At 41.0% G+C, this 12,384-nt stretch overlaps 1 protein-coding gene across 2 annotated transcripts in view; it reads left to right on the forward strand.

The window, feature by feature from the left end:
• ripor2 (RHO family interacting cell polarization regulator 2) overlaps window positions 1-12,384 on the forward strand; it is a 62,443-nt gene that overhangs the window by 28,443 nt on the left and 21,616 nt on the right. For both annotated transcript variants that reach the window (XM_073463596.1, XM_073463597.1), the window contains exon 2: window positions 8,710-8,830. In XM_073463596.1, coding sequence (XP_073319697.1) covers window positions 8,710-8,830 — 121 coding nt within the window. The remainder of the gene's footprint in view (window positions 1-8,709; window positions 8,831-12,384) is intronic.

The raw sequence follows: 12,384 nt of genomic DNA on the forward strand, positions 1-12,384 counted from the left end.
CCTGTGTGTGTGTTCTGCAGGCAGATTTGCCGGTGTCACACACTTTACCTGCGGGGGATTTTGGATTTAAAACATGTTCTTTCCAACATGGTCAACAGGTTAATGGGACGCGTGATGAAAGTGGGATTAAAACATGCTGCCTTTCGTCTCGAGCTTAATCTTGTGCACTTCATGCACGCGTGGAATTATTTAGAAAGTCGGCATGAGTTGAAATTTCAGGATGTCTTGCTGCAAGCTTTAAATCTTTGAGAGTATATTTGAGGGAACTTTTCATTTGCATGCACTAAGTCGACCAAAGTGAAGCTGCCTTAGTTTCCTCTGAGAGGTTCATAACACGCTGATGTGCTTCAGTAAAACTAAACTAAAGCTCTGTCAGGTTTCTTGCACTCTTGTTTTAAATTTAGGATTGCGGGAAGAAGACAGAAACAATCTTGTGTGTTTTGGCTCTGGGACGGCAGGCTGCAGCCAGTTTTAGCCCGGTTTGGAGCTGCACCAGCGGCTACCCTCCTCACTGAACCAGTTCACACAAACATGTAGCACGAGGGATAACTGAGCAGCGTTCAGGCACGCGCTTGCAACCTGCAGGGGTGTGTTGGAACATGTCAGTCCGTTTCCAGTCATATGTATACAGTGTATTATCACTGTAATCTCCTGGATTTGTTCCGTTTCAACAGAGGCCGGTCTGTTTGTGTCTTGTAACCAGGCTGCTGCATCTTTTTATACACTTTCTCCTGTCGAGCCTCTCATCATCTCCTGACTGCTTTATTCTTTAATTTCCACCTATTTTTATCTGCACTTCCTGCCACATGAAAAATACAAAGAAATAAAATTAGAAAGGAAGGGACAATAAAACGCTTTTGATGAAGTTGTGGACACTTTTAAAGCAGCATCTGTAAAAGTTCTGAATATAAAAACAGCTTTTTCCAAATGAAGGATTGGTGCTTTAAAAGCCTCGGCCCTGTAACACGAGGGCGTGTGTCCTACTTCTTGGCAGTTGGCTCATAACCGTTGTTTTACGTAACACACTTCATCCCATTTTGTCTGCTGTTGCCATGGTGAGGCTAATTTATACAGGCATTAAGAATTAGGCTCCTGTTGTTAACACGCACCCGACGCTGGTTTTTGCACATAAATACACACTCATGCACACTTGGCAATTGGCGTACACACACACACTCACATACTCAGATGATTCAAGAGGTGAATGTGTGTGTGTTTATGTGCGTGCAGCTGTTTGGGACTCCTGTGTAAAAGAAAGGAGTGAAGTGGGCACAATGAGCAGTGTATTAATGTGTGTGTTTGTGCAGCAGATGATAAGCTCAGAATGATTGATGTGATTATTAGTGTGAAGAATTTGGAGATGCTGCAGTGTTTGTTTACGCTCACTGAATATAGAAGATATTACAGACACATTCCTGCGGTTTAGTTGCAGCTTATTTTGCACATTTTCATCATCTTGACACCTAAACACTCTTCTCTAAGTCCTCTGTTTCCCTTTTTGTGATTAAAAAACATCATAAAAAGAGAAAACTTCTGACTGATGAAAGAAATCGGTATGAATTTACAGCTTTTGAACTGGATTTAACTCATCAGTATACTTCTTGGAGAAAGTGAAGGTCTCTAAAATGGTTTCTAAACAATATACATTTGAATAAAAAGTGACAACAGAAAGTTAAGGATGAGAAGCAGTGAGAATAAACAATAGGAATAAAGGAAGAAGAAAGTGCGTCACGCTGCCATTGATAAAAAGATGGGAAGTGACCTCGGCTGCAGAGACGTGTGAAAATCAATTCAAAATGTCTGAGTCACCTGAACACAAACGTCAAAACATGAATCAAGGATTCAAAATGAAAAACAAAACAGCTCGGTGGCTGGAAAGAGAGAGTGAAGTTGTGTGATGGTGCCGCTGTGTGTCATAGATCGATGCTATGAACTGAGGTGCATAACATAACCTTCCTTGGAAAATTAACTCAGCCTGTTTCTTTATTCTTTCAGTTTCAGAGAGCCAACATCCCACCAAAATCTGACATAACATCCTTAAATATTTATGCAAACGTGAACTCTGAGCGCTGCAACTGTCGCTCTCTCTCTCTGTTCGCTCAACCACACGCGCACTACGTACCGTCTTCTTCTTAAAGGAGCCATGCCGCTCTTTCAAGCCCTTACACACTTGAGCCAACGGCTTGCATTTTGAGAAATGCTGACGGTGCCTGTACGGCTTTTAGATTCTCTTCTTCATTATTTTGCTGTTTTGTCACATTTTACCTGCATCAAAAATTGCAGCCTCTCCGGTTAGACATATTGCAATTTCTGTTTATATTTGGATCAGTTGTGCAGCCCTACTTTCATGTTACTTTCCAATTTCTGTGTTATGATTCTGAATTTCCTCTCAGATTCTTTACGTGTGGATCTGTCACCCAGGAAAAGGCTTACTCCAGTTCTGTTCACAATGTCTGCTGCTTAAATAGCACATAATAAAGAGGAAACATACTGCTGGTGTAGTAAAACAAACTTCAGACATTAATGTCAACAATAGACAATAAACACAACTTTTTCACACAGTACAGGGCTCCAGGGTGCAACTATTTCCGTTGCACATGCACACAAAAATCTGTCAAGTGTGACTAAACATTTTCATTGGTCCCACCAGTGTGCCTGAAATTTAGCAGTTTAGTTATTAAACAATTAAGGTTATCAGCATTTCTTGTTGTGTGTGAAGAAAAACATGTTTATTTAATTAAATTAAAATGTATTATTGAGTGTTAAATTATATGCTGGTGCACATAAATGAAAAGTTAGGAGCACTAGTGCATCACGTGACCCTCGCCTTGCAGGTGGAAGCGGTCCATTGAGAGTCGGCTCATCCAGTCAGTGGATTCACAGAGTCTTCTGTGGCCCAGATCGATACCTCCTTTCCTTCCTGTCCTGCCTTCAACGCTCTCTCATCCCCCATTCACTTATCCAGTCTGTTTCTCACCAGCACTCGGAGCACACACACACACACACACACACACACACACACACACACACACACACACACACACACACACACACACACACACACTCATTGGTGGAACTCATGCATCAATGCACATGGACCTTGGAGAGCTAACAACAAATTGGTATTACATCAGGTGTCCTGCTCTCTGTGCCAGCCCCCCTTCACTAACCGCAGCTCAGCATACTGATCAATCTAATGCTCGCATATTCCACAAAGACGCACACTCGCGCACCTCGTCGAGGGGCATTTAAGGCTGTTAGCGTGAGAGCGCCAGAGAAGAAAGGCCAGTGAATGGACTGAGTGGCAGCAGTATTCAACATGGGTAACGACTGGCACCGAACCAGAACACGCTGCGAGCTGGCATTGTTGTTCCCGTCCTGAAAGCCTCTTTAGACGCGATGAGCGGTGACACTAAGAGGTGTAGAGGAAAGGTTTTTATGATTCAGTGGCTGAGCTCAGCTCTTTGTGAGGGTGTGTTTTTGTGTGTGTGTACGTTTGTGTGTGTGTGTCTTTATACGTGGGAAGCATTGATTTAAATGAGTTTGTTTTGTAGGGGTTGCTGAGGCTGGGAAAGGTTTTGGGAAAATCCAGAAGCCTGGACTTGAGTGTGATTAAGCAAACCACTCATGCCAAAATGGAAAAACACTTTAAAGCTGCCGTTGGTAAGTTAGTTGATTTTTCAGTCTCATTCCCAACTTGTCAAATACTGATGCTTTGCGATGGCGGCCGACCCGATCTACAGTCCCAAAGCATCAGTATCTGACGAGAAAATCAACAGACTTACCAACAGGAGCTTTAATTAGTTTAAAACAGGCTAAATTTTCTTTAACTTTGAGTAAATGGCAAACATTTTAATCTCAATTCTTTAATAGAATAATATCATTAAAACACAAACATATATATATATATTTATAAATGTATATATTCAATCCGGAGTTGCAACTAACTAAAAACCAAAATGACCTCTTCAAATGTCTTTTTTTGTCAGACTATCAATCCAAAACCTAAATATATTCGACTTCTCGTCATATCTGATGGAGAAAAGTAGCAAATCCTCACATTTGAGCTGCTGGAAATAGAGAATGTTTGACATTCTTGCTTTAAAAATAGAGCTGAGTGGGTACTCGGTTAAAACGAGTGTCCACTACAGATGACGCATTTTACATTAATACATTAAATGCATGGTGAAGGAAAATCCTCATTGGTTAGCTCACAGATGTTTATAAAACCGTAATCTTTAAATAGTTCTCTCATTAACAGCTCTGAGGCTGTTCTGTAGATATTTGTGAATGAATAACGAGATAATCCCATCCACTACCGATATAAGCATCACGCATGTCTGGATCTGGATTAGAGCATGGATACCTGACCCCAACAGGTCGGGACCGTCGATCATAGACATAAAATAAACATATTTGTGTCATTGCCTTTTCACAGTAATCTTCACTGTTCATGTCTGTAATCAGGGCAAACAGGCACGCTGTCACCATGGCAACAACCGCTTGTCAGGGTAACACAAAGTCAGGTTTGGATTTAGAAAGCAGAGCGCCTGTCGAGTTCAGGTAGAAACATTTGTCCGGATGTGCGTTTCTCATCTGGATTAAGATAATTTCGGTTGGTGGAACAGCAGAAGATAATCGTCTACTTGCTCATTTCTATTTTTAAAAAATGGCTGATAATTGGCTTAATCATTATGCTGATTTGCAATAAACAAACAGAAAAAGCTAAAACACAGGTGCTGGCCTCATTACTGAGGGAGAGAAGAAACAAAGTGATTATCTTTTTATAAAGTTCCTCATCTATCCAGCAGCGGGTGGTTGAGACCCTGAAAAGTGAATGTAGGACAAAGAAATGAAAATCTCCCCCCGTACAGTCAGCATTAAATTTTAGTGAGCGCACTGTGTAACTCTGAGGTAAATATGAAGCCGTTTCCCCTGTTTGAACTGCGTGAGTGCTGGTATTTCCACATGTATCCTCCGATGACAGTCGTACTGTTATTCCCTCGGGTCCTCATCATGAGCAGAGCTACGCGCTTGTACCATTTGGGAACATCACGGTATTGAAGAGACTTAAACTGAACGGTCTGTAGTTTTCAAGTGTCCACATCTTCTCATCCTTTAATGGTTTAGCTTCTTCTAAATCTACTGGAAGTCTTCAGGACACGGGTGTAAGTGCAGAGAACAGTGTCCAGCCTGTTCAGAGCATTAGGTAACAAAATGTACCATCGTGTGCCACCCACCGCTCTTCTTTTAGGAGAGTGAGTCAGAAAGTCAGAGAGGCAGAAGACTGTGCTGTTGAGCTTCCAGAGACTAAAATGGACCAAAACGCTTCAGAGCATTAAGGCAAATTGCTGCTCTCCTGTTTTGCCTGCTGCCAACTGTGGTGAGGCGATAATGCAATATTACTGAGTGCCTTTCAGCAGAATAACATCATGATGACATGATCGTATAAATTGTGTCCACTTGTCCAAATGAATGATGCATCTAAAAACTGACAATATTAGTTAGTAAACATCCACCCTCAACATGTAAATTAAACACATTTGTCCTCACTTCCTGCTCCTGCTTCAAGCTAACGTACCCCACAGCTGTCTGTCTGCTGATATTCATATCAGAAAATATCCTTGAGTGCAGAACCAGCGAAAAAATGGACCGTAAATACTGTATTATCAACATTTGTCATGTGTTAAAAATCATCAATTCAGCGATGAATGCAAGTCAAATATTAACTGTCTTTTAGCTCTAATTTTGGTCTCTACCAACTCCTGAGGGAAATACGCATCTGCTCTTTAGCTGCTAAATGCTCTGTGTCATTGTCGTGGTAAGTTCTGTCAAGTTTATATTTTAGCTAATATTTTAGCCCAGGGAGTGATTTGTGCAGCTTTAATACTTTTGTGACATTGTTTTCACCTTTATTGACACGTGTTAGCTGTGGTTAGCCTTCAATTCACAGCCAAATGGAAGACAGTGCTGATGAAAATCCAACATTTTCTGATCTTGCGGTTTCATAATAAAAGCTTTGAAAAACTAAATTATGTGGGAAAGAAAATTAAGCGTGTTTATCGTGAAAATAGCGGAGCTTTGATCACAACCCCAATCAAGAGCATTATTAGTTTAAGGTGTAGAAACCAAACGAGATATTTTTGGCCACATTTAACCAATCAAACCGGACCATGCTGTTCCAAACCCAGACGTCCATCCAGCCAATGGTCCTGATGATTCATTTACTGACTCACAGCCATCAGACTCCTCCGTGTTTAAGTGAGATAGCTGCTATAAATAGTCTGAACAGTATCAGTCTCACCGACCTATTGTCCCCCCCACCACAAAACAAGGCTCTAGTCTTTCCTCGGGCCCTGTACCCGCTCTTTGTGTGGCTCCCTGTCATACGGACCAAAGGAGAGGGTATCAGGTGGCTCAATCCCTTGTAGCACTGAGGTGTCTGTGGACGGCTGTGTGTGTGTGTGTGTGTGTGTGTGTGTGTGTGTGTGTGTGTGTGTGTGTGTGTGTGTGTGTGTGTGTGTGTGTGTTGTATGATGAAACGAGCCCGGCCCTGCCCCCCACCCACACAGAGGTAGTCTGTCCCCTGGAGAAGAAAGATGGATGGATCAGTGGAAAAAAATGAGCATTACAAACAGAGTGACACACACAAACAGAAAACATGCAGTGTTTTGCTCATCACTTCATTTGGCAAAGTTGTTAAACTGGTAACTCTGCGGGATTATTTATCTCGTTTGCGTGTGAGGCAGAGACGGCGAGGAGAGTTGAACAGTGAGGCTTCGCAGGCCGACTCCTCTGCTTGTTAGAAGAGTTTAATTTGATTTGACAAATCTGTCTCTCTCCTCTGGGCATTTCTGTGTTATACTATACTTTTCCTGCAGCTCAGTTGTGAAATGGTGCAGATTAAAAAGACAGAGATGACACTTCCACTTCCTCACTACAATGTTTACAGTCATCACACTGAGATCAGCATGTTGGTCAGTGGAGCTGAAGTTTTGCTCCATTCAGGATTTTCATCTGCAGGTTTGACTCATGAATGTTTAGATCGTTGAACGTGTTGCTGACTAGACTGTGACTCTATATACAAACTGTATACTGTTATACTAATGACATATACTAACAAATACTAATATTTACAGTCGCAACTAACTGTAATTTTCATTAGTGGCCCATCTTGATTTTTCAATTAACCAATTAATGTCAGAAATGACGAGAGAAAGATATTCAATCATGAATTCTACCTCACAATTAACAAGCTGAGACCAGAACACATGAAAAAAGGGCTTTTTTCTTGATAATTGGCTTAAATGTTTAAGCAGTTATCAAAATGGTTGCCAATTAAAATTCTGCCAATCAACTAATCAATTAAATACTTGCTTTGGCTCCACTAAAGTTTAGTTTTGCAGCTTGTATACAAGAAATCAACAAACACGCCTTTTTTAAATTTAACTGTAATTAGTGAACTTTAACAAATATTTTTTGGCAGTCTGAACACACCACATACTCAAAGATGAGGGATCTCATCTCATTTACACAGACATTGTGTTTTTCATTTGTGTCTCTCTTACTGTGCGGTTAAAGAATACAACTTTGCAAAACTGAGAGAGAAATGTGGAAAATATTTCAACCTGTTCTGATTTAGAGCTGTACTGATTTGACTCAACCCAAAAAATCTGCTGCTGATACGTCTTTTTCACAAATTTATAATCTCATGTTACTCTTTACTCACATGAGGCCAGAGGTTGCTGTGGCATAGAAGAGAGCTGATGGAGGAAACACTGAGTTTTATAATGATATTAATGATAAACTGGACCCAATACTGCAGCAGATTGTCACCTCCCTGCTTCATCTGTCATTAAGCATTATTCCCTGAACTGCCCTTCATGTTTAAATGTCAACCTGCTGCTATTAGCATCCATCTGGACTAAATCTTAACCTGGTAGTTGAAGCTGTGAAGCTCTGGACACCTCACCTCTTCTTCATCATTATCCGACAGCCGTACGGGAACGATTCTTTCTATTTTCAGCTTGTTCCCAAAGTGCCCGCGTGAGTCACTCCACATCTTCAGCTTGAAAAGGTCTGAAGGTCTGAAATCTGACAGGCTGCAGCAGCTAAATATAGACACGCTGATAAAAGATGTCTTAACTTTAGGAGAGGCTGATTAGATAACTGGGCTCACTGAAGGGTCTGGAGTGGTTTTCTTGGAATTTATTAGACATAAATTAGATTTGTGAGGGCAAACATGGCCTTTAAAGCTGCAGCAGATCTGTGGTCTAATCCTCAAGTATGTTGTGACTTCTGCTTGTGCCGCATCTATGGCTTTTAAACAGCTGTCAGTCATATGAATTACATTTTATAGGAGTTAAAGTACACTAAAAGAAAAGTGACAAGAGTCGTGTTTTGTCATACCCGCCTGAGGACGGAAACAGTAACAACTGAGGTATGTTTGCAGCTGATTGGTGACAGAGGAGTTGAGACATGTTAGTACAGGCTCTGAATGCTGCTCATCCACATCTCAAGCTGCGCCAACAGAGTCTATTTTGTTCTGCGTTGTACAAATCCTCCCCGCACTCCAGTTCACCCCTCTGTCGACATGGTTCAGGTGTTAATTGAGTTCAGAAGATGCTTTCGTTGTGCTCATGACTCTGAGTCCTTCTCTTGCCGACGGCGGATTTGCATATAATGGATCTGTATCTGTTTTTTCTTCAGGTGTGTCGTCCCGCGTCCCGGAGATCATGGCGGCCGGCACCCACTCCCCCGGAGGACCCAATGGTATAATCCGGAGTCAGTCCTTCGCCGGTTTCAGCACGCTACAGGAGCGACGCTCTCGGTAAGGATGAACCTTTAAAAACTGTTAGTCAGGTGATGTTACTCATTTCTGAAATGACAATGGAGGTCAGAGTGTGATCGAGCGCATTTCTTCTAAACTCTGAAGCAAATTGATTTTCCACAGCCAGTTTAAAGCATCATATTCTCAGAAAAAGTATTGATTTGGAGGTGAAGCTCAAAAACATGTTAATGATCAATAACTTAGTAAATTATCAGCATTTAATCGAATGAACGTTTAGATCAGGCATTAACACGCTGTTTTATCATTATGATAAAAAATTTTGTATATTACTTTTTTTAAAGCAACATTATGTAACTTTCCAGCCTTAAAATAACAGCTTCAGAATCATGTTGATGGTACAGTGTCTATGGTGTCTCTGTCTCTATCACTTGTTTCTGCACTGTGTAACTTCAGTGAGAGGGAAGGATCACAGCGTGTTTACTTTAACATACAAGTTTTCAACACATAACATTGTTATGATGTAATGTGTTTTGTTTGTAGTTAGCACCTACATTAGGTCTGACAAGTTGTTACTGAGCTGGGATTTACTACCGAATTCAAGTTGCTCTCTTTTACTGCACTAGGATGAGCTTATCTGCCTTGTTAACTTATGTAAACTCACTTCAAACTCGACATAAATGAAATAAAACTCAATAGAGCACACGGTCGAAATATATCCTTAATTCACAGAGTGAGACGTGACAATATTTCAGCTCTTCATGCCAACGGCCGACTCTCCCTCATACTTCTCCTGTCCCTGCTTGTTGTATTTTCTCGTCCCTGGCATCAATGCCGCTGTAAATCACCTCTGTACCTAATCCCCTATTGTCAAACTATCATCTGTCGGTCTCAGACGCTGTGTTCACTCCCAATGTGACGTCCAGTGTCATGTTTTCTCACGCCAGAAACATGCTGGATTACTTGCTGTTTATTTGTTCTGTTCACAAACTCAACTGACCTTTAGGGCTAAAAACAGGGAGACAACGTCCTCTTTTTTTCAGGTAAATCTTAAAACATTCTTACATAACTTGTGTCCTCAGATGACATAGTGAAATCTCTGCTGTAAAAGCAGTAACCATAGTAACTTGACTGCCATTCATTCACTGCTGCTCTGACACCTTGTGAATCGATGGAAAGTCAGTGATTTTGTAGGTGAGAAGAGACTGATGTTCAAGCCTAGAAAGAGGATTTTAAGAATAGGGGTGCAACTCACTCCTCAGAAAGTATTCTTTGAAAGTAAACTATGTAAATGCCTAAAACATAAAACTTTTATTTCCTTGCCACTTTGATGTTTTTGTAAAATGTCTTGTTCAATAATCCCTCACTGTAACCAGACCTTGATGCAGAACATCACTCACAGAGAAAGAAGAAGCTCACTGACATGTTAATCTGGTTCCAAACTTCATGACGATCAACGAGCCACAGCAAGTCTCAAGATCCCGTAAAGAAACTAAATTCTTGAGGGCTGATCAGCACTCGATTGTATAACCACACAGCTCACTCAGCTTCCTGTTACTTGTCTCGTTCATATACAGAAGTTAGAGTCTGATAAGAGTTTATCTGTGACGGCTCTCGCTCCATTATCACAAGACAAAGCTCACATCCCGAAATATATCTCTTTCGATCTCAGACTGCGGGCTGCCGATGCCTGGTCCTCCTCAGCAGCCCCGGTCCTGCTGAGAGAACCTGTTTGAAGACAGTTCCCCCTCTTTTCTCTCTGCTCAGACAGTGAAAGGGGTAATTGGTTGGTATGACTCAGGCGTGTGGGCGACTGACAGCGACTGACAAGTAACCATTCTGATAATGAGCGAGGTGGAAAGCAAGAGATGTGGCATCTGTGGCCACTTCAGTATGTCAGTGTTATTGAGGAGGGACCGTCCATGTGTGAACCCATGTGCATTTACTTCATGCATGCATACTGCAAGGCTGCAGATTCCCAATTATAAGTCAGTATGAAATTGTCTTTTGCATCATATGTGTATTTCTGCCAAGACACCCCTCTTCACTACAGCTTGCGTGACCCCCAAGGCTACGCAGCGCTCCCATTCAGCGTTGCCCTACATTTGTGGCAGCTTAGCTCAACTTGTGCTGCGTTCTCCCGGCATGCTGCGAGACGCGCCGCACTCCAACTTGCCGAGCGCTGGAATTGGTTGTCATCGTCGTGTCCCTGAGATGACTCTGAGGATTGTTTCATTAAGTCGAGAGAAATGTCATTTGTCAGCTAAATCTGTAATGGTTTTAAAAGCTGAAATGTGCATGAGCGGGTAAGATGAGCGTGACCTAAAATGGGTTGATGTGAGGTTAGAAAGCTAAACTGGCTTTTTTTTTCTTTATTTGAGCATAGAAACCAGGCTTAGACATGGTGCTGAAAACACTTTCGAGTTCTCAATGAACAATTTTGATCATTTCTGAAACATTTGAAGTGATTTATCAAGCAATGTTGCTGATTTTAGCTTCTTGAATGTGAAATTTAGCTGCTTTACTCTGGTAGCTTCTTCGTTTTTGCACTGTTGGTCGGACAAACAAGCTATTAAAAAATCAATTGACAGATGATTTGATAATGAAAATAAAAAATTAGTCGCAGCCCTGCTTGGACATCAAACATCAGGATATTGAGAAATGATCGGTCTGTGGGTACAGCACATTTACAGAGCTGCAACAATCATTTAATCGATCATCCTATCGTCTGTCTGTCTGTCTTGTGAACCTGATATCTCAAGAACTGATGACTCCAGGATGAACTGATCAGAATTTGATGGCCAAAGGTCAAAGTTCAAGATCACTGTGACCTCACAAAATATTTTTTTTGGCCATACCTCAGAATATGACGATAATTACGATACAATTCTACACACAAATGTCTAATAGGATAAAATGATGAAGTCGAAGTCCAAGAGGTCAAAGGTTAAATTCACTGTGACATCATCATAATCTGTGAAAAACAATTCTGGCCATTATTGAATGCCACAGCTCTGGAACAGCATCTTGACTAGTGTGTGGAGGTGTACAACAGCAAGGTGGTGATTATAGTTTTCATCACGATCCATGCATTATTCCCTGAAGTAAAATTTTAATTTCATGGAAAGTTTCATGGAAATACATTCAGTAGCTTGTATGTTTTCCTGCTGACAAACCAGCCAAACCAAAAAACAAATGGTGGAAACCTAACCTCCTTGGCAGATGTAATAATTTTGGTGATGGTTTGATTGTTAACATCCCTTTGCAGTCAAAAATACCAAATACCTAATACCTAATACCTTAATTTGATTTGAAAATGTGCTTCTTCTGCTACGACTTCTTGTTTTACATTGTAGTGAACTGAATATTTTGGGGTATTGGACTATCAGTCAGACAAAATAAGACTTATGGTGACGCCTCTGAGAAGTTGTGACAGACATTTTTCAAGCTTTTCTGATGTTTTATAGTCCAAATGATTAATTCATAGATTGTAAAAATAATCAGGTGAATTCATTATGAAAATATATTTAGTTGCCGCCTTGAACTACATACAAGATGCCATAAGGAATCGAATGTTGTTGCCTTTTATACAAATA

Source organism: Pagrus major, chromosome 3 (genome assembly GCF_040436345.1).
Source record: "Pagrus major chromosome 3, Pma_NU_1.0".
Taxonomy (NCBI): domain Eukaryota; kingdom Metazoa; phylum Chordata; class Actinopteri; order Spariformes; family Sparidae; genus Pagrus; species Pagrus major.